Source organism: Carlito syrichta, unplaced genomic scaffold (assembly GCF_000164805.1).
Source record: "Carlito syrichta isolate Samal-C Ts95f unplaced genomic scaffold, Tarsius_syrichta-2.0.1 Scaffold308972, whole genome shotgun sequence".
NCBI lineage: Eukaryota > Metazoa > Chordata > Mammalia > Primates > Tarsiidae > Carlito > Carlito syrichta.
Window position 1 is genome coordinate 258,989 of NW_007253068.1, and position 23,416 is coordinate 282,404.

Below are 23,416 nucleotides of genomic sequence, written 5' to 3' on the forward strand. Positions count from 1 at the left end.
AATATTAGTAATTTGTAGCAGCTGTGCTTTAAAAAATAAAATAATGTGTAATCTAAATTACCATATTAGCTATTGGAATCAGAATGATGCTATGAAAAACACATAAAATTTAAGCATCCAGAAAGATATTTCTAGGGCAAATATTTAACTTCATTAAACTATCAGTGTTTTCTCTAATTATATAATGTGTGTGTCCCAGATAATTATACATAGTAGAGTGAATGAAAATGCCAAGGATAAAGGAAAATTTGTTTCCTTTTGTATTTTCTTTTTCTCCTTGCCATTTTTGAACAGCTTATACATTCAAACTATAGACAACAAAGTCAAATAGAAGTGAATTTTTATTAACCATGTAATAACATAAAATGCATAGCTGAATCCACTAATGTTGGTTGCTTGATATTTCTTTTTTACTAGAGGAGGAAACAGAAATAGTACAAAAGATTTTCTATTTAATTAGTCTTAGAAGCAGTGATCCTATACAGGTGTCATATATAAGATCTGCTATGTATGTTCAATTTAGGAATAGTTCCCCTATGTATTATTCCAAGTAGAACCAAAAAATCAGTACAAAAAAGTCTAAAAATAGTAAATTGTCATGTTGAAGAATTGAATAGGTTGACCAAGTATGAGAATTTGGCATCATTCTAATCATGCACTTTTAGAACCTGTTTGAAAAAAACTTTGAAACTTCTTAAATGACTTAAAGATGTTGCTGCAATTTCTGGCTTTGTTTTCCTGTATTGTTTCTTTATGCATTTTGTCTCTAATTCTGCTCTAGAGAGCAATGGTTTTTGTATGGACTTCTTCAATACATGGTCTAGGACATGATCTTCAACCTTTTTGACTTCAGGGACCGATTTTCTGGAAGAAAATTTTTCCACTGACAGGGTGGGGTGGGGAGGATATACTGCCAAACTTCACTGCTAATGTTAATCTGTATTTGCAGCTGCTCTCCAGTGCTAGCATCACTGCCTCAGCTCCGCCTCAGATCATCAGGCATTAGATTCTCATAAGAAGCATGCAACCCAGATCCTTGGCATGTGCAGTTCACACTCCTATGAGAATCTAATGCTGCAGCTGATCTGACAGAAGACAGAGATCAGGTGGTAATGCAAATGATGGGGAGTGACTGTAAATAGAGATGAAGCTTTGTTTGCTTGCCACTCACTTCCTGCTGTGGGAAGGACAGGGATGGATACTGATCTGTGGCCTGGGGGTTGGAGATCCCTGGTCTAGGATACATCGGGCCTTGTTGTTCAATCCACAGAAACTTTGGTGCTCATTTGATAGATTATACCTCTTATCTATCCTTGTCTTAGCCCCTGCACGTAATTTCTGCTTCACTCCTCATTTAAGCTTTTGACTTTCTAAAATATATTAAAGTTCACTAGCTACATTTCTAATGCTTTGCTATGTGAAATATAATCAGCGAATAACTGACCTTACCTTCTCTCATTGGAAATTATGTGAACTTCTGATCATTGTTTGGAAATATGAAGGAGAAATGTGGAAGGAACATTACTAAATGTGTAGCGGAAATGTCATATTCACACAAGGATAGTGACCAAGAGATCTGAGAGGTAGTCTGTTTTCATAGAAGAAAATTTAACATGGGAACTGATTAAATAGGGTGGTAGGGAGAGAATAATGACTATAGCATATTCCAGACTCAGGATTTCTAACAGCAAAGTTATTTTTCTTCCACAGTAGGCTTTCTTTCCTAACTTACTTATTTCTCTCAATAATTTTTTTATACAACCAAGCTTAATAATAAAAAATCGTATTTGATTCCTATTCTTGTCTGCCAAATATTAATCAGTATTTTCCTGTGAATTGGTTTAGTGTTTTATTTTTTTGTGTGTAAGCAGGAGAAACTGACTCAGGCCATCCAAAGAAAGAAATTTATTGGACAGGTATTAGGGTAACTCAGAGAACTGAAAGAAAATTTGAACCTGTTTTGTAAGGGATATGACTAGAGTAACTCTGGGAGTCAAAATAATAAAAGTTCATGAGCATCTAGTATTTAAGCCCTTTCAAAGTATTTTTAGAGAGGGAGCTTTGGCTAATTTTTTTCCATCCCACTAAATATTGAATCTGGAATTACTCAGCTCTGCCTGTCTCCCTTCCATAATAGTCAATTCTTAGGAGATGGGATGTTACTGGCCTTGTTTGGGACAAGTGTCTACTGGAAAAAATTGAAATGAGGGAGGGGCAGAATCTTCCTAAAATGTGGTGCTATTTCTTAAAAGGAAAAAAGAATACTGCGTACAAGCATCTACTGTCTATTGTACTTTGTATTGTTTCCCTAAGTACTACCTTATGCATTTAGTTATTCTGGGTATAAGCAAATTTTTATTGTAAAGTGACAGATAAATATTTTAGGCTTTACAGGCCATCTGCTCCCTGTTGCAATTAGTCAGTTTCTGTTGTATGAAAACAGCCATAGGCAATACATAAATAAAAAAGTGTGGCTATGTTGCAATAAAACTTTATTTATAAAATCAGGCAGTAGGGAAGATTTGGCCTGTAGTTTGCCTCTTCTGATTTATTCAATTTATGCCGCCACATAGTTTTCTAAAATCGCTTCCTAAATAGGATCTCCAAGACGTGTATATTTTGGTATGCTGTTGGTAAAAAATATCACTGCTTAAAGATTTGTTTCTGTATCTTCTATTCCATTGAACTTGTCTATTCCTGTGCCTATCTAAACTCAAGTGTCTTAATGATTATAGGTTTAAAATAAGTCCTGATATCTTATAGGGCAAGTCAGCCCACCTTGTACTTTATAAGCATTTATTTATTTTTGGCCTTTGTACTTTTATGTCAGTTTGAGTTAACCTTGTCAGATTTTATAGTTGTACTATATCTTCACATTAAATTAGAGATACTTGACACCTAGGATATCAAGATACATATTTTTGTTAATGAACATTAACTGTCCCCAATTTTGAAGGGTTTCTGTAATGTCTTACAATACAGTGTTTATAATTTTCTTTATAAAGTTCTTACTAATTTTTGTTAGGTTACTCTTAGGTGCTTCATATTTTTATGCTATTTTAGTTGTTATCTTTTGAAGAAACTTTCTAACTGTTGCTATAGATGTGTAAAGATTTTTCTTTTTAAAATCTTTTTTAAAATAAAAATTTTTAAATTTTAGATTTGGGGGTACACATGCATGTTTGTTACATGGACATACTGTGTAGTGGTGGGATTGGGTCTCAGTAAACCCATTCCCCAAATTGTGAACATTGTGCCCCATAACCTTAACTCTCTTCCCCACCCCCTTTGGTGTCCCTAGTGTCTATTATCTCCATCTTTGTGGCCATTTAGCTCCCATATATGAGTAAGAACATATGGTGTTTGATTTTCTGTTTCTGAGTCTGTTTTCTTAGGATGTTGATCTCCAGCCCCATTCATGTTGCTGCAAAGGACATGCTTTCATTCTTTTTTATGGCCATGTAGTATTCTATGGTGTATACATACCACACTTACATTATCCACTGACTGGTTGGTGGGCATTAGGTTGATTCCACATCTGTGTAATTGTGGATTGTGCTGCTATGAATGTGCGATTGCAGGTGTCTTTTTAACATAATGACCTCTGTCTCTTGGGGTAGATAAAATGGTAGATCTACTTTTGGTTATTTGAGTAATCTCCATACCACTTTCTGTAGAGGTTTTACTAATTTACACTCACACCAACAGAGTATAAGTGTTCCCGGTTCTCTACATTTGTGCCAACATCTATTGTCTTTTGGTTTGTTAATAATGACCATTCTGACTGGTGTAAGGTGGTATCTCATTGTGGATAGAATTTGCATTTTCCTGATTATGAGTGATGTTGAGCACTTTTTCATATGTTTGTTGGCCATTTATATCTTCTTTTTTTTGAGTTGGTGTCTCACTCTGTCGCCCAGACTGGAGTGCAGTGGCCGCTCCCGGCCACTGTAGCCTCGACCTGCTGGGCTGCAGCGATCCTTCCGCCTCAGCTTTCCAAGTAGCCGGAATTACAGGCATGCACTGCTACGCCCGACTGATTTTTTGATTTATTGTAGAGATGAGGTCTCACTGCCCAGGCGGGTCTTGAACCTGAGGGCTCAGGCAATCCACTCACCTCAGCCTCCCAAAGGTGTGGGATTACAGGCTGAGCCACCGAGCCTGGCTCATTTATATATTCTTAAGAAATGTCTATTCATGTTGTTTGCCTACTTTTTAATGGGGCAATTTGCTTTTTTTCTAACTGATTTGTTTGAGTTCTTTGTAGATTCTGGATATTAGTCGTTTGTCAGATGTATAGTTTGTATCTTCTGATATTCTGTAGGTTGCCTGTTTACTCTGTTAACTATTTTTTTTTTTTTGCTGTGCAGAAACTTTTCAGTTTAATAAGTTAAATACGTTTAGTTAAATAAGTTCCTGCTTATTTATTTTTTATTTTTGTTTTAGCTGTATTTGCTTTTGGGGTTAGCCATACATTTTTTGCCTAGGCTGATGTCCACAAGAGTTTTTTTAGGATTTTTGTGGTTTTAGGTCTGACAATTAAGTGTTTAATCCATCTTGAGTTAATTTTTGTGTCTAGGGAGAGATAGGGATCAAGTTTCATATTTCTGCATGTAGGTATCCAGTTTTCCCAGCACCATTTGTTGAATAGAGTGTCCTTTCCCCAGTGTATGTTTTTGTCTGCTTTGTCAAAATCAGTTGGTTGTAGGTATTTGGGTTTCTTTCTGTTTTCTCTGTTCTATTGGTCCATGTCTCTGGTCTTGTACCAGTACCATGCTGTTTTAGTTACAGTAGCCTTGTAGTATAATTTGAAGTCAGGCAATGTAATACCTCCACCTTTGTTCTTTTTTGCTTAGGATTGCTTTGGCTATTCTGGCTCTTTTTTGGTTCCATATGAATTTTAGGATTTTTATTTTTAATTCTGTGAAAAATGACAATAGTAGTTTGATAGAAATTGTGGTGAATCTGTAGATTACTTTGGGTAACATGGTCATTTTTTTTTTTTTTTTTGAGTTGGAGTCTCACTCTGCCGCCCAGACTGGAGTGCTGTGGCCGCTCCTGGCCACCGCAGCCTTGACCTGCTGGACTCCGGCGATCCTTCCACCTCAGCCTTCCAAGGAGCTGGATCTACAGGCGCGTGCTACCATGCCTGGCTAATCTTTTGATTTATTGTAGAGATGAGCTCTTGCCAAGTTGCCCAGGCGGGTCTCGAACCCGCGGGCTCAGGCAATCCACTCACCTCAGCCTCCCAAAGTGTGAATCTATAGATTGCCTTCGGTAAGGTGGAAATCTTAACAATGTTGATTCTTCCAATCCATAAGCATGGAATATTTTTCCATTTGTTTATGCCTTCTTTGATTTCTTTGAGCAGCGGTTTGTAGTTTTCATTGTAAAGTCTTTCACTTCTCTGGTTAGGAAGATGCCAAGGTATTTCATTTTTTTATGTGTGGCTATTGTGAATGGGATTATACTTTTTGTTTGGTTCTATGGCTGCTTGAAGTTGGTGTATAAAAGTACAGCTGTCTTTAGCATGTTGATTTTGTACACTGAGAGTTTGTTAAAGTCCTTTACCAGTGCAAGGAGTTTTTTGACAACTTCCCTGGGATTTTCCAGGTATAGGATCTTATTGTCAGCCAAGAGGGATAGCTTAACTTCCTCTTTTCCTATTTGGATACCCCTGATTTCCTTCTCTTGTATGATTGCTTTAGCTAGAACTTCCAATACTATATTGAACAGGAGATGTGAGAGAGGGCAGCCTTGTCTTGTTCTGGTTTTCAGAGGAAATGTTTCCAATTTTTGTCCTCCTAGCAATATGTTGTCTATGGGTTTATCATTGATGGCTCTTACTATTTTGAGGTATGTTCCTTTTATACCTAGGCATTCAAGTGTTTTTTTTTTTGTTTTTTTTTTTTTAACCAAGAATGGATGCTGGAAGCATTTTGAAAGCCTTTTCTGTGTCTAATGATATAATCATGTGGTTGTTGTTTTTACATCTGTTGATGTATTAAATTACATTTATGGTCTTACAGATGTTGAACCAGCTCTGCATCCCAGAGACGAAGCCTACTTGGTCATGGTGGCTGATTGTTGAAATGTGTTGTTGGATCCAATTTGCTAGAATCTTGTTGAGAATTTTTGCATCTATGTGCATCTATGTACAGGGACATGGGCCTGTAGTTCTTTCTTTGTTGGATCCTTGCCTCGTTTGGGTGTCAGTGTGATGTTAGCTTTATAAAATGATTTGGGGAGAGTTCTGTCTTTCTCGATTGCCTGGAATACTTTCAATAGGATTGGTATTAGCTCCTCCTCGTATGTTTTGTAGAATTCCTCTGTAAAGCCATCTGGTCCATGGCCTTTTTTTTTTTTTGTAGGTAGTTTTCTTATAATGGAGTCAATTTCCTGGGATATTATTGATCTATTTAGGGACTATATTTTTTCTTATTTCAACCTTGGGAGTTTGTGTGATATCAGAAAGTCTTCCATTTCATTTACGTTTTTGAGTTTGTTTTCATACAGATATGCTTAGTAATCTCTGATCATCTTTTGCATTTCTTCAGGGTCAGTTGTGACTTTTCTTTTGTGTTTCTAGTTGTGTTTATTTGGGCTTTTTTCTCTCTTTTTCTTGCTTAATCTGGCTAGGAGTTCACCAATCTTGTTTATACTTTCAAACAACAAGCTTTTTGTTTCATTGATTTTTTTTTTTCTATGATATTTTTGTCTTCTGTGTCTCATATTTGGGCTTTTACTTTGGTGATCTGGATTTTTCTGCTGATGTTAGAGTTTTGGTGGTCTTGTCTTTCCAGCTCCCTTAGGTGATTTGTTAGGCTGTTAACTCGTGATCTTTCTATTTTCTTGATGTGTGTGCATAGAGCTAAACATTTCTCCCTTAGTACTGATTTTATGGCATCCTAGATGTTTTGTTAGGATATGTCTTTATTTTTATTTGTTTCCAGGAATATTTTAGTTTCTATTTTGATTTTTGTGTTGACCCAAGAGTTGTTCAGAATTAGGTTCAGAATTATGCTTTTTAGTGTCCATGTCTTTGTGTGGGATCTTGTTGGTGGTAATATTTATTTTTATTCCACTGTGGTCTGAGAATGTGTATGGTAGTATTTAGATCTTACAGAATTTCTTTATGCTTGATTTATGGCTGAGGATGTGGTTGATCTTGGAATATATTCCATGTGATGATGAGTAGAATGTATATTCTCTGGTTGTTGGGTTGGGTGTTCTGTAAGTGTCTATTAAGTCCATTTGATCAAGAGTTAAATTTGTTTTCCAGATCTCCTGATTGATTTTTTGTCTTGATCTCTCTAGGGTTGTTATTGGAGTATTTAAGTCTTCATTTATGATAGTGTTAGAGTCAGTATCTTTTTAGTTTACTTAGTAGTTGTTTTATAAACACTGGTACTCCTGTGTTCTGTGCATATATGTTTAGGGCGGATATTTCTTGTTTATGGATCAAATCTTTTATCATTATGTAGTGTTTTTCTGGTTTTTTTTACATTTTGATAGTTTGAAAGTTGTTTTGTCTGTTATTAAAATCATGACTTTTGGCTTTTTTTGTTTCCTTCTCATCTGAAAGTTTGTTTTCTATCCTCTAACTTTGAGTCTGTGGGTGTTCTTTGCAGCGAGAAGTGTTTCGTGGAGACTGCCTATTGTATATCATGCTTTTTAAAATCCAGTTTACCGTTCTGTGTCTTTTCAGTGGTACATTTAGTCCATTCACGTTCAGGATGATTATTGAAATGTGAAATTTTATCCTTGTCATGAGGGTCTCATAGATTTTTTTTGTTTGTTTTCTTTTAACTTTTGATTTGATATGAGTATATGTTTTTAATTTTGCCATTGCAGTGTATGCTGTGTTTTCCTTTCTTTTTGCGAAGTGCGTTGTTCTTTTTCTCTTCTTCTGTGCTTAATACCTTAAGTGTTTCCTGTAGAGCTGGACTGGAAACAGCATAATCTCGTAGGGATTGGATTTTAATTCTTCATCACTGATGAAGTTTAGCTTAGCTTGGTTTGAAATTCTTGGTTGAAATTGTTTATCTTTGAGAACTTTGAAGATTGGACTCCAGTCTCTTGTAGCCTATAGTGTTTCTGTAGATAAGTCTGCTGGTATTTTAATTGGTCTTCCCTGATAGATAGTCTGACTTTTCTCTCTTACTGCCTTTAGGATTAAAAAAAATACCTACTCTGTGTAAGCAAATTACTATGTGTCTAGGAGTTGGTCTTATCATTTGATGCCTTGCAGGGATTCTCTGAATCTCTTGTGTTTGCATTGTCATGTCTCTAATGGAGATGAGGCAAGTTTTCTTGAATAACCTCATAGAATATTTGTTCCAAGATGTTGTCTTTCTCCCTTTCTGCTTCAGGTTTACTGATTAGGCATTAGTTTGGCCGCTTCATGTAATCGCACTTCTCTTGGAGGATTTGTTCTTTTTAACCTTCCTTTCTATGTTTTTAACAGATTGGGTCAGTTCCATATTTCAGTCTTCAAACTCTGAGATTCTTTCTTCTACTTTGTTAATTTTTGCTTTCTATGCTTGTCAGTTTATTATTTATTTCATAGATGGTGTTTTTATGGTCAACATCTCTGTTATCTTTTTATACATTCTTTCCTCTTGCTCTTCTTAATTCTCATTCATCCTCTATAACCACTTTTTGATCTCTGCATTTGTGACTGAGACCAATCATTCTGGTTGCTGTTCATTTTTGAATTCTGAAGTCTGTATTTTTGTTACTATCTTTTTAGGACTCTGGGGCTTACCTGTGTTCTAGCATTGATTTTTCTCCATTTTTGATGGATTTTTCTTTACTCTCTTATTCCTTTCAATGAGAGAGGGAATAGCTTTTACTTCTTCTGCTTGCTCAACCCTCTATTCTTCGCTAGGTGGAGCCTCCAGATTTGTTCAATTTTGTAGCTGGGCTGTGTGTGCGGGTTGTGCTGTCTTTTTGTAGTTTTGAGATTTGGTTAAGGTGTAAAGGGGGAGCTAAGGCTCAGAAGCTACCTGCAGATCACAGTATTTGCTAACTGGAGTTTGGACCCCTGGGACCCACTTCCCACCACCTCACTATATGTCCATTCAATGAGAATGTATATATACCCTCTGAAATTAAAATGACTTAAGAGAAAAGAAAAGAACACAGAAGGACAGGAGGGAGAAGAAAAGAAAAGAGAAAGAAAGAGAAAAGGGAAAACAAACAGGCAGACAAATAGATACACCAACTAAAATTAAAAAAAGATACTCACCCTCATATATACCCACATGTGTAAAAAGAGATAAAGCGAATCAGCGCGCGCGCGCGCGCACACACACACACACACACACACACACACACACACACACACACACACAAACACACACACACAGAGATATAGAGAGAGAGCAAGGGAAAAAAAAGGAAAAAAATAACAACAGATGCTTCCAAAATGTTTTGTGAGGTTGGAACTTCCTCTTGTGGTTGTTTCTGGAACTTCAGGTTCCATTTTTTGCCATCGTGTTCCATTTTTTGCAGCTCTTGGCTCTCCATGGAAGGGAGCAGGCTCTGTGCTCTAGACCTACCCCCTATCCTCCGTGGGGTCAAGGGGGGCTTTTCTTGGTTGCTCCACATGCCTGTGTTTAGTCCTCTCCAAGTGATTAGGGTGCTCTCCACATGGGTCAGACACCCCCGCAAACTGCTGCGGGAAGGGGGTTGGATCAGTTCAAGAGCCAACCTACTTGTCAGCTGCTATGTCTTTCACTCTGATTGCACCGTTGTTTTGTGAATGTTCTAGTGTGGGGGCTAGGGTGACTGGAAATCCATGCTTGTCTATTGAGGTATAGTGCACCTGGGATATCTTCTCTGGGCTAACAGTGATTGATCCCAGATGGGCACGGAGCTCATCCCTTACTCTCAGGATGCAGGCTGTTCAGTAATGGGCAGGTAGGAGCACATCTCTACCTGGATTCTGGGACAGGGACAATAAAGTGATGTGCGTCTTTGCTCTGGTGGAAGCCGGCTCCTGATTGTCTCCCCATGCTTTCTCCTGCCTTTTGACTTCTATTGAAATTGAATTGAGTTCTTGATTTGAGTCTCAACTTGGTCGCTAGTGGTATATAACAGTGCTACTGATTTGTGTGTGTTAATTTTGCATCCTGAAACTTTACCAAATTCATTTATTAAGTCCAGGAGTCTTCAGGGTTCTCTAGGTATAAGATCCTTTTGTTGGCATACAAGATAGTTTGGTTTCTTCTTTTCCAGTGTGAATTTCCTATATTTCTTTTTTTTCTTGCCTGATTGCTCTGGCTAGGACTTTCAGTACTATGTTTAATAGGAGTGGTGAAAGTGGGCATTCTTGCCTTGTTATAGTTCTGAGAGAGAATGCATTCAATTTTTTTCTGTTTAGAGTGACATTGGCTGTGGGTTTGCCAAATGTGGCTTTTATTATTTTGAGGATTGTCCCTCTATGCCTATTTTGTGAAGATTTTTTTTTTTAAATCATGAAGGGATGCTGGATTTTATCAAATACTTTTTCTGCATCTATTGAAATGATCATATGATTTTTGTTTTTAATTCTGTTTTTGTAGTGGATTGTGTTTATTGACTTCCGTATGTTGAACCACCCTTTCATTCCTGAGATAACCCACTTGGTCATGATGAAGTATTATTATTTTTTTATGTGCTGTTGAATTTGGTTTGCTAATATTTAGTTTCAGATTTTTGCATCTGTGTTCACAAGTGATATTGGTCTGTAGTTGTCTTTTTTATTGTGAGTCAGTCAGGCCCTGGACTTTTTGTTGTTGTTGTTGGGAGGCTTTTAATTTACTGCTGCAGTTTGGCTATTCATTATTGTTCTGTTTAGGGTTTCTATGTATTCCTGATTCAAGGTTGTGGGAGTTCTTTGTTTCCAAGAATTTATTCATTTCCTCTAGGTTGTCTAGTTTGTTTGCATAGAAGTGTTCATAATAGCCTTGGAAGAGGTCCTTGGCCACTGGGGTAATGCTGTTGTGCAAGAGGGGAACAAAAGAGTTTATTTACACTGGGAGTGAGAGGTTGCTATGGCAGTGAGTCCTATCCTGCTTCCTGCCTTAACCTCAGGTAATCTGCGATCTGATTGTCAAAGTGCTGCTGGCCTCAGCTGTACTCATGCAGCTTTCCCAAGCTAGGAACTGTTTGCTGCCTGGAATTTGTCATTGGTGGCTGTTTCTTCCAGGCTTGCTAGAAAGCAGCTACCAGCAAGGGTTAAGTTCCCGTGATATGACAGTTAGAGCTGCTCAAGGCTTTTTGTCCAAACCATTCCACATGGGTTTTGGCAGAGCACAGCTGTGGGTAAGGCAGTTTCCTGTGAGGGACTGGAGTTCTGCAAGGCTCTGGAGGCCCTCCAATTCTATGACAGAATACAAACTTCTGAATTTCTTTTACTCACCTTCCCCATTGCATCTGGAGGCTGCCCTGGTGCTTGATTTTTCTCTTCTTTACACTATGTGGTCATTATCACTTCGGTTTGATGAGTCCTGGGACATGCTGCTGGTTCTGTTCCTCTCTGAGTGCTGAGGAAACTATCTTGGTTTACTCTGTAGGAGAAACATCTCCTGGTTGCCTCTTCTTGGCCAACTTAATCCTCCTCCATATATATATTTGAGATCTGTTGCTGAATGAATTGGAGCTCCTTTTTATGTTATTTGTTTCTTTTTTCTTGATGCTTTCAGGAGCCTTTCTTTGTCTTGACCTTTAAGAGTTTGATTATTATATGCCTTGGAATAGTCTTATTTGGGTTGAATCTGTTTGGTGTTCTCAGACCTTCCTGTACCTGGATATTTATATCTTTCTCATGTTTTGGAATTTTTTTTGTTATTATTTCTATGAATAAGCTTTCTATCCCTTTCTCTTGTGAAATTCCCTTCTGAGCACCAATAACCCTTAGATTTGTTTTTTTGAGATTTTTTAAAATATCTTTTAGGTCGGTTTTATTCCTTTATATTTTTTTCTCCTCTTACTGTATATTTTAAAATAACTGGTCTTTGAGCTCACCGATTCTTTTCTCTGCTTGGTCTATTTTGCTATTGAGAGCCTCTACTAAGTTCTTCAGTTCAGCAAATGTATTTCTTAGTTCCAAGATTTCTGCTTGACTTTTAAAAATTATTTCAGTCTCTTTATTAAATTTCTCAGGTGAATTTCTGAGTTTTCTGTTACCTTGAATATCACTGAGTTTCCTTAAAACTGCTATTTTGAATTATTTACCAGAAAACTCACAAAATGCAGTCTCCTTGGTGTCAATCTCTGGATTTTTGCTTTGTCCTTTTTGGGAGTTCATAGTTACCTGTTTGCTGTAGGTTCTTATGGGTATATGTCTGTGTCTTTGAATTGAAAGATTGTTCTAGTTTTCTCTGTTCAGCTTATTTTGGTTTTTATTGTATATATCTGTCTAGCAAATCTTTACTGCTAGGTTGCTCCCTGTTCTTCAGCTCTAGGTGACCTCCTAAGTCCAAATTTACCTTGGCTTTAGTAAATGATCAAAGTTCTGCCAAGTCCCAAATGGAAGAGGTCTCAAAGGGATTATCCCAGCAGTGTGGGAAGGCTGCCTAGGAGTTTGGGCCCAAGAGACCTATGGAACATACTTCCTACATCATGGTACTGTTGAACAGCTGCTCTGATTTGGTGTCTCCTTTGATTATGTTACAGAACAGAGATTCTGGGCTGGGTTATGGAGTCCTGCCTTCCCATTTTGTTTCTGCCTTCCCATTTTGTTTCTGTCTGTCTTCAGTGACATTTCTCCTTTTAGGGAATCATGATGCTTCCCACGGGTTCAATCAAGAACAAGTCTCCTACCAGGAAATCCAGGGTGGTGGGAAAGCTGACTGACCACCTTAGCCTCCCTTTTTCTAGTGTAGACATTGTGGTTGGGGAAGATTTTTCCATACAGGACAGAACAGGGAGAGGGGTGTCATGGATGTGGAAGCCAGTACTCCTACTGTCTGCTTAGAGTTTTTTCAAACCTCCTTTTCACTTCTCTATGGGATCTGTCTTATCCTCATATTTGAGTTCTGAGTTGTTGCTGATGAAAATCTCAGCACTGTATATTTGTTTTTGGTTTTCTGTGGAGGAGGTGAAGCCACCTTCCTTCTATGTCACCATTTTAAAAACAGAATCTGCTTCTAAGATTTTCTCTTTATTATTGCTTTTAAATAATTAGATTATGATGTGCTTTGGGGTCATTTTCTTCATATTGTTGTGGAGTTTTGGGTATATAAATTTCAATAAAATTTACCATTATACTTTTTCCCTTATTATGAGGGATTATTATACTTTATTTTAATTTATGAAAAGTTTGCCACTGTAGTGACATTGTTATCCATTGGAAGTTGTGGTCTAAAACAGGAAATAATAACTAATACTTTTATAGGTCCCTATTACTGAACTCATCTAAAATTTTCAATGATAATCTGTTCATTTTTCCTTTACTTTCTTATATAAAATAACATTGTACTACATAGCCGTTCAAGAATACTTTAATACATGAGATCAGTATTGCCGTTTTTGTTTTGAAATGCAAATTTGTTCCAACATTATTGAACAACTTGCACATAATTTGAATTTCACATGTGTTTATACAGTTTTATCTGAAAAGTACTAGATGAAGGTAAAAAGTAGTTTTATCCAGTTGCCTTGGTTCATTATGTATGTAGTGTGCCATACCAGCCCATTTCTAGTATTAGAATTTTAAAATTCGATTTCAAATAACCCCCTTCTATTTCACAATAGCTTATAAGTAGCAGCCTATTCAATGCTCATTTACACAAACAAGCTTTAGATCTTCTTCAAGATAAAGGGCTGTATTTTTAATAAACTAAAAATGGTATTCATTTATTCTTAAAAAAAAACTAAAAATGGTATTCATTTATTCTTAATTATTTAGCTGTGTACTTTAGTACTCATTTTATGTTTCTGTTTTTTAAATGTATCATTGACAATGTTTTTGCATGATATGCACCATTTTCCCCATATGTACTGCAGGTTTTATAGCATGTTTTGGCATAGTGAATTGATTTTCAGAAAGGTATGTGCCATGTTATAACAGAATTGACTGTCATTTGTCAGAGGAATTTAAATGTATCTATATGTATTAGCTTACATACAACTTACATTTAGTAAGGCATGAATACAAACATGTATCATTAATTTTGTTTTGCTTCTATTCCAAGAATTTTTTGAAACATTGTATGATAACTCTAAGAGTAAAATGGAAATCTTAGAAGTACATATTACAATATATTTCTCTATAACTTATTGTGTCCTTAATCATTTATTCTGGTTTATATAAAATTACACAGAAAATAAAGCTTGCATATGATCGAACAAAGAGAAGTATAAAAATGGAGAAGAAAAGAGACAAAAAAAGCCCTGAGGATTCAGAAGAGTAAGACATAAAGATTCATGTTAACTTTTTTCTTTGTTAGTTTGTATTTTATTTCATACAAATAGTTTAAGAGCCAAAAAGACATAACTTACTAGCAGGTTTTAAAAATCATAACATTTTGTTAAATAGATAGTTTTATAAGCATATCAGGATATGGATGATTGTGGGAAAAAACTAAAAAGGGAAGAACAAAGAACCAAAAGCGGATTGGAAGAGAGTGAACCACAAGATATTCAGGAATATGGAAACAGAATTAAATCTTTAAATAATTATAGGAAAAAAGGATTTATATTGTTTCTTTGATGGTTTAGCCAGTTGTTTGTAATTTGTTAAATCCCAAGTCTGGGCTTAGTCTTTTTGCTGTACTTCTTAATTATACTGATTTTTTTTTTAAAAATGCTATTTTTTATTATGTGGATTATTGTAATGTAGCTTTATTAAGAAAGTGAACATTTTCTTTAGCATTATAAAATAATTATTGCATTATGGAATTGTTTGGTCAAACCCTGATATTAAAATAGTTTTAAAAACAAATTATGACTTCAGTCTTTATAGAGTTCCACAAATTGTGAAAATAAATTCATTGGACAGATGGCTTTGACTTTGAGAAGAAAAAACAACTAGAGAAGAAAAAATGACCAATGCACTTTGAAAAACTCAATATTTTCATATTTTAATAATATCAAGTTAGCTTGAAAAATATTAGCTAATTGTTTATCATTTAACCTGTATGGATTTTATCACTTTTAAAAATGTTAATTTCTTAAAAAGTTTTATTCCTTCAAAATGGTTTATAGTCTTCCTCAAGGAAGCAAAGCAGTGATACATTTTAAAATATGCATTGAAAAACATTTTTTGTTACAGGGCGATATTTCTAGCAAAGCCGCTTAAAATAAAAGAACAGTTGCTTCAAGTCCAGGTAACACACACACACTCTCTCTATGCATTTATATTTGATTGATATGCACTTTAGTAATTATACATATAGACAACATTAGTATGTATGTGAAGATAGGTGTATGTTTGTGTGTGCATATGTACGTGTGTGTATGTAAAATTTTCCTAAATAATGTCTTTCTTGTTGATGGACTTTGTTCTGCAAGTTTTAGAACATAAAATGATAAATCCTGGCATATTTACTGTCGAGATTGTGAAAATTACCATGGTTCTCTCAACTACAGGCAATGTCATGGAGGAAAAAACATCATATTGGGAAGCAGAACAGGAGACTTATTAGTTGTCTGATTTGGGATAAATTCCTTTAACCTATTTTAATTTCATATTTTTCATCACCAAAGTGGGTAAAACAATAGCTATTCTATTTCAAAAGGGTATAAGAGTTGTGAGAAGCAGATATAAAGTTCTTCAGAAATTGTGAACTATATAGCCCACTCTGTTTCATGTGATCTAATAAAAGGAATACAAGTAACCTGTTATTTTATTGCTTTGGGGAACTTTTTTTCTCTTCTTTTGCTGCAAGCTAATTTCCTAACAACCGTTATAGTATTATAGCATTATTTCAGTGAATGACAAGAGTTAAATGTATAAGTATGTATACACCTGAATGATTTGACAACTAGATAGCATACATTTTGGAGAAAAAGAGAGTGCCACTTAATATATTGAATATAAAATATACAAATTTATGGTATTAGTTTTCTATTGCTGTAAAACATTACCACAAATTTAGCAGCTTAAGCAATTTATATTATCTCATGGTTTCAGTAGGTTAGGAGTCTGAGCATGGTTTAACTGTGTCCTGTGCTCTCAGGGTCTCACCAGGTTGCAATCAAGGTGTTAGCTGGCTCTATTCTATTCTGTATCTTGGGAGTCCTCTTTTAAGCTCAAGCTCAAACTTCATTTCTTTTTTTAAAAAATAAAATTAAAAAAAAAATTTATTATAAAGATGTGGGGTACAATTCAGGGTTAGGTATACAAACAATGATTATGCAGGTACCCTTGTTGATGAGGTATGCCCCTCCCTCCCCTAGCAGTTTCCCTCAATTACCAATCCCACCCCCCTCCCCGACAGTTTCCCACTACTGCCAATCCCTTTCTTATAGTAGTATAATTGTTCAAGGTCCGCTTATGAGTGAGAACATATGGTACTTAGGTGTTCTTTGTTTCTGTGATAGATCACTAAGTATGATTGACTCCAAATCCATCCAAGTTGTTGCGAAGTCCATATGTTTTTCTTTATGGCTGCATAATATTCCATTGTGTATATGTACCACATTTTTTTTATCCAGTCCAGCTTCGATGGGCAACATGGTTGGTTCCATGACAAACTTCATTTCTTTGCAAATGTAGTACTGAGGCAGTTTGCCGTTTCCTGCCATGTTGTCTTTCCTATAGATAGTTTACATCATAGCATAGCAGCTTGCCTCTTCTTTAAGGCTAGTCAAAAGTCTCTTTTGTTAACTAAGACAGAATGTTATATAACTTGATAATGAGAGTGTTATCCTGTCACCCTTGCCATATAATGTAACCTAATAGAGGGAGTGGCATTCCATCACATTGTCATATTCTGTTGGCCAGAAGCAAATCACAGGTGCCACTGAAACTCAAAGAGAGTGGATTATTGTACCAAGCATAACCCTAGGAGTGAAGATTATGGGACCATTTTGGAATTCTGTGTACTGTACTTATTTACCAGTTTATTGAAGATAAACAGTTTTTTGTATAATTTTAAAAATCCCATTATGTTATTAATATGGCATTATATTAATATACTGTATAAGCTAATGTGCTTTAATATTATTTTTTTCTGAATTTATGGTCAAAATTTTCTTTGTAGATATAATTTTCTCTGTAGGGAGTACCTACAGATTTTAAGCATTTTATAGGAATTTATCTCCTTCCCTCTATCATGAACCACATTTATCTAAGCCATTTTACAGGGATCACTGGAAGCTAAAAAGTGACTTGCTTAGGGTTAGAGAACAGAGTAATGGTGATATTTGAACTACATGCATGGCTTTCTGAATCCTGCTTAGCATTTGCAATAATAGTGAAAGGTTATTCATCTTTTTTCCTCATGCAAGCATGAATTATAGAATCAAATTGTATTACTATGTATCTGTTGAAATAATTTTTTGTAAAATGTTTTAGTAAGTCACATAAAAATATTTTAATTTTTAAATGAACTATTAGTTGTTTTCTTATTTAGAGGCCAATTATTTCAACAATTACTCTTTTTTTTTTTAAGCACTGCAAGGAATGCAGGGTAGACTTTATTTGGGACCATCAAGATAGATATAGGGACTACTGCAAAAGGGCCTTGCAGTGGAGGAGAGAGATTTATTCCATTAATTATTCTAGCACTTATTTAGAGTATATATACATACAGATTCATTTGGACCTGAGGCTGTTCTCATGTTGTACAAATTGTGCCTTTAAAAATAATATTGGGCTAAGGGAGAAGTGGGTGTTGAAATGTAGCTTATGCTTTATTTTTCAGTGGTACACCCTGACACAGGGCTTCATCTGCCTGGAAGAAGGGTCCTTTTTCACATTCATCAGAGATACTGCATGGACTAGCAGTCTGTATAGCCTTAATTGCACTAACAAAAATTATGCTTAGTTAAAATGATATAAAATATTTTGTTATCCTATTAACTTTTCATTTTCATACTGTTGGAAAATTGAGTATATTTACTTGCAAATTGCTCGTCTAAATTGAGCAATTTGTAGCAAAATCATATGGAGATAAGAAAGGAAGGACAACTATATGTTTTGTAGCCTAAAACTTTAGAAAATGGAAATATTTATACATACTTGAATATTCTGTGAGTTAAACAATGCATGTAGTAGTTTTGTACTTTAGGTGCAATTACTGTTATTACTGTTTAGAGGAGAAAACCTAGAGATATTAAGTAAGTTGGCCAGATTTACAGTTGTCAGTTGGACTGTAGGGCCGAAATGCCCTCTCTTTTTGTATGTAGGGGTAAAATGACTGCTAAACAAAAATTCAAGTATGATTTCCCAAATGCTGTTTCTTTTAAAGAATCAACATAAAAAAAATACAGAACCTTCACTTAGTTTCTTCTATGCATAGTGCTAAGAACTCTGTTTTTTTGTGTAAACTGCTTACTATTTACTCCCAGGGATAAAGTCTCTAATACAAATCTCTCTTGCCCTCGCTCCCTCCCTCCCTCCCTCCCACCTACCCAACTTTCCTCCTTCCTCCCCTCATCTTTCTCCCCTGTCTTCCTCTCTTCTCTGTCCTGTCTCTCTCCTGTCCCTCTTCTCTCTTCTCCTCCACCTCTCCCTCTCACCCCTCCCTCCCTTTCCCCTTTCTTCCTTCCTTTTTCTAACAGGATCTCACTCTGTTACCCAGAATGGAGTGCAGTGGCATGATCAGAGTTCACTACTGCTTTGAACTCCTGGGCTCAAGTGATCCTTCTACCTCAGTTTCCCAAGTAGCTAGGAAGTACTATGGCATGCATGACCACACCTAGCTAATTAAAACAAAAAATTGTGGAGATGGGATCTTGCTATTTTGCTCAGGCTGGTCTCAAATTCCTGGCTTCAAGCAGTCCTCCCACCTCAACCTCTCAAAGTGGTGGGATTACAGATATGCCTAATGCAAATATTGGCATGAACTGTAATTACATTCTATATGTACTTAAATAAACTGGTTGCATATAAAATAATATGTAATATAAGAGGTATAAAATTGATAAAGAAATACGGATTTGTTTCTTCTAAATTTAAGTCCTCTAAGACGTTTTGGAGCTGAAATATATTATTTTGGCACATACTAGAGATATAATGTTCCCAACTAATTCCAACATAATAGATGCACATATAAAAGGACAACTATGGTGGCATAGCTAAGAACGTGAAGTTAGAAAACAGGAAGGATTTCTGTGTAGGAGTAACAATATGTGGAAAACAAAGACTTCAGGGAACAAGGGTTATCTAGAGAAATTTGAAGGCTTGGGTATGATAGAAGTTTTGGATTAAAGAGATAGCAGTAGTTTGGATATTCTTGAGTAGGAAATATGAACGTATTAAGGAACATTAAGAATGATCCACCTGTCATTTTTTTTCTTGTGATCATTTACTAGATGTATGAAAAGTGAATTTTTGAGTAGAGATTAGATATTGCAGTCAGGGAGAACAATTAGAGAGCTTTTGTAATTATTAAATGATTACTAAACTAGTTAATTATAGTTTGTCTGCTTATTAAGAAATAATTGTAAATAATATTTTCTGTAATCTAATTTGCACTGATTACAAATGGAAAGATGTGATACTATCAGAATATTTACCCTTTTAAATTAAAATAATAAATACAGGCATTCCTTATTTTATTGCACTTCACTATTCCAGATACCAGTAAGAATATTCCTGATTAATGGGAAGGGGTAAAAATATCAACAATATCAGGAATTTAGAAATTGATTCCAACCCTATGGATGACTTTGATGGGTTCAGGATTTTAGTTGGGAGAGTAACTGCAGATTTTACTCACAGATACTGTTTTTTGTTGTTGTTGTTGACTAATTGAAGTTTTATGGCAACTCTGCATCATTTTTCCCCAGCACCACTCTTCCAACAGTATGTGATCACTTTGTGTCTCTGTGTCACATTTTACTAATCCTATCTATCATTATATTTCTTTTTTTTTTTTGAGTTGGAGTCTCACTTTTATTGCCCAGGCTGGAGTGCACTGGCAGCCTCGACATGCTGGACTTAGGCGATCTTTCCAACTCAGCCTTCCAAGTAGTTGGAACTACAGATGCACGCCACCACGCCTGGCTAGTATTTTTTTTGTAATTTATCGTAGAGACGAGTTTTTCCCAAGTTGCCCGAGCTGGTCTCAAACCCACAGGCTCAGCAGTCCTCTCGCCTTGGCCTCCCAAAGTGCTGGGATTACAGGCTGAGCCACCACACCCAACCTATTATATTTCTTATGGTGATCTTGGATCAGTGTATCTTTGATGTTACTGTTGTAATTGTTTTGAGACTCCAGTAACTGCACTCATACAAGACAGTGAACATTAACTGATAAATGTTGTTTATGTTCTGACTGTTCCACCAACTGGCCATTCCTGTCTCTATCTCTCTTCTCTCCTAGCAGAATAGGCCTCCCCATTCCCTCAGAAACAACAATATTGAATAATAACCTGGCTATGACCTCTAACTGTTCAAGTGAAAGGAAGAGTTACATGTCTCTTACTTTAAATCCAAAGCTAGAAATAATTAACCTAGTAAAGAAATCATGTTGAAAACTAAGATAGGTGGAAAATGTTAGGCCTCTGTGTCAGATAGCCAAGTTATGAATGCACAAGAAAAGTTCTTGAAGGAAATTGAAAGTGCTACACCAGTGAACACATGAATGATAGGAAAGCAAAACAGCCTTATTGCTGATGTGGAGAAAGTTTTAGTGGTCTAGATAGAAGATCAAACCAGTCAGAACATTCCCTGAAACCAAAGCCTAAGCCAGACTAAGATCTAACTTACTTTAATTATATGAAGGCTGAGAGAGGTGAGGAAGTCACAGAAGAATAGTGGTTGGTTCATGAGGCTGAAGGAAAGAAAGTGCAAGCTGAAGCAGCAAGTGCTGATGTAGAAGTTGCAGCAAGTCATTCAGAAGACATGGCTAAAATAATTGATGAAGGTAACTACACTAAACAATGGATGTTCAATGTAGATTGAACAGCCTTCTTTTGGAAGAAGATGCCTTCTAGGACTTTCATAGCTAGAGAGGAGTAGTCAATGCCTGGCTTCAAATCTTCAAATGGCAGGTTGATTCTCTCATTAGGGGATAATGCACCTGACTTGAAGTTGAAGTTAATGCTCATTTACTATTTTGAAAATCCTAGAACACAAGGATTATGACAAATCTACCTTATCTGTGCTCTATAAATAGAACAACAAAGCCTAGATGACAGCTCACGTGTTTATAGCATGCTTTACTAAATATTTTAAGCCTGGACTGCTCAGAAAAAAATGATTCCTTTCAAAATATTGCTCATTGATGACATACCTCGTCAACCAAGAGCTCTGATGGAGATGCTAAAGGAGATTAATGTTTTCATGCCAACACAGTATTCATTCTCTTTCCCATGATCGAGGAGTAAACACAATTTATAAGGCTATAGATGCCAGAGGAAATGATTCGTCTGATGATTCTGGGCAAAGTAAATCGAACACCTTCTGGAAAAGGTTCACCATTCTAGATGCCATTATGAACATTCATTGTGGTTTTTCTTTTTCAAGAAACTCACCCATGGCAGGTCTTTCTGCCATGAATCTTTATTTTTCCTTCTTTCTCTAATAAACTTTATTTTTAAAAAATTTATGATTAATGGGAGAAGGTCAAAATATCAACATTAACAGGAGTTTGGAAGTTGATTGAAACCCTCATAGATGACTGTAAGAAGTTCAAGACTTTAGTGGAAGAAATAACTGCAGATGTGGTGGAAATAGCAAGAGAACTGGAATTAGAAGTGGAATCTGTGGATGTGATTGAATTGTTGTGATCTTATGATAAAACTTCAACAGATGAGGAGATACCTCTTATGGAGGGCAAAGAAAGTGTTTTCTGTTTCTTTGAGATAAATTCTATTTCCAGTGGGGAAAGCAAGTGAAGGGAATTCAGGAATTTTGACTCCTGCTGCTAACTTGGTGGGCCCCCTGAACAGTACTGCCTTACCCACAGCCATGCTCTGCCAAGCCCACATGGAGTAGTGTAGCCTCAGTCACCACAGCCCATGAACTCAGCCCTTACTCGGCTGCTTTCTAGCCAGCTGAGGAGGAGACAGGCCCCAAGGGCAAACTCTGCAGAGTTCTGTGCTCCTGCTGCAGACTTGGTGGGCCTTCTAAGCCTGTGGGACTCCAGTCCCCCATGGGAAACTGCCTTACTCACAGCTGTGCTCTGCTGAAACCCACTTGGAGTGATGCAACCCCAGCCCAGGAACTCAACCCTTGAGTGACTGCTTTCTAACAGACCTGGGAAGGAGCAGGCCCCAAGGGGAAACTCCACGGGGCAGTTAGTTCCTGGCTAGAACAGGCTATCTGAGAACACCTGAGACCCTGAGGCTGCCTGCACTTTGACATTCAGATAAGTTGGAGGCTAAAGCTGGAGGTGAGTGGGACTTGTTTCCACAGTAACCTCTCACTTCTTGTGAAAAGTGTTGTGTGCCTGCCCTTTGTGCAGCATTGCCCCAGTATCCTGGGACTCCCTTCTAGTCCCACCGGGGTGGCCAGGAGCATACATTGGTAGGGTGCTTTAGCCCCTTTCCAATTGCACTCCCTTTGAAGGCTCAAAACAGACAGGGAACTTGGGTAATCCCAGAGCCCCACCTTCTGCCTTGGTTGGCTGGGCATTTCCTTGGAGCAACACATTCCAAGGAGAAACCTCACAGCCAGCAATGTGACTAGTTTTCTCCCACAAGCGCCACCTCCTGACCAGAGGTAAGCAGCACAACCCATCTTATTGGATATAATACCTCAGTGCTGCAGAAGGCCTGATCTCAGACCTTAGCTAACGCCACTTTCCAAACTATTCTGGCCACTCAGGATGCTGTGAGCCAATGCAGGTACCCAGCACAGGACTGCTACAGCTGGCTATTGAGAAGTTCACCACAACAAGGCCGTATATAACCAAAGGAACTTTATAGTGCCGAAGTCCGCCCCCTGCCAACCCCAAATAAGAATTAGTCTACTCAAATGAGAAGGAACCAGGAAAATAATTCTGACAATATGAAAAAACAGAGTTCTTCAACACCCCCAAAATATCACACTAATTCTTCAGCAACTAATTCTTCAGCAACTAATTCTTTATCAAAACAAAATCTGTGAAATTTCACACAGAATTCAAAAGGTTGATTATGAAATTGAACAATGAGCTTAGGATAAAATTGAAAACCAATATAAAGCAATTAAAATACTATTCAGGATATGGGTAGAAAATTCTTCAAAGACATAGACACTTAAAAAAAAAATTCTAGAAGTGAAGGAATCAGGGAATTTAAAATACAGTGAAACATTTTTTTTTTTTTTTTG

The 23,416-nt window shown here is 36.6% G+C and overlaps 1 protein-coding gene across 1 annotated transcript in view; it reads left to right on the forward strand.

Annotated features, from left to right (window-relative positions):
- CCDC7 (coiled-coil domain containing 7) overlaps positions 1 to 23,416 on the forward strand; it is a 107,451-nt gene that overhangs the window by 35,266 nt on the left and 48,769 nt on the right. The window contains exons 12-13 of the mRNA XM_008066496.1: positions 14,313 to 14,398; positions 15,263 to 15,317. Of these exons, the coding sequence (XP_008064687.1) occupies positions 14,313 to 14,398; positions 15,263 to 15,317 (141 nt within the window). The remainder of the gene's footprint in view (positions 1 to 14,312; positions 14,399 to 15,262; positions 15,318 to 23,416) is intronic.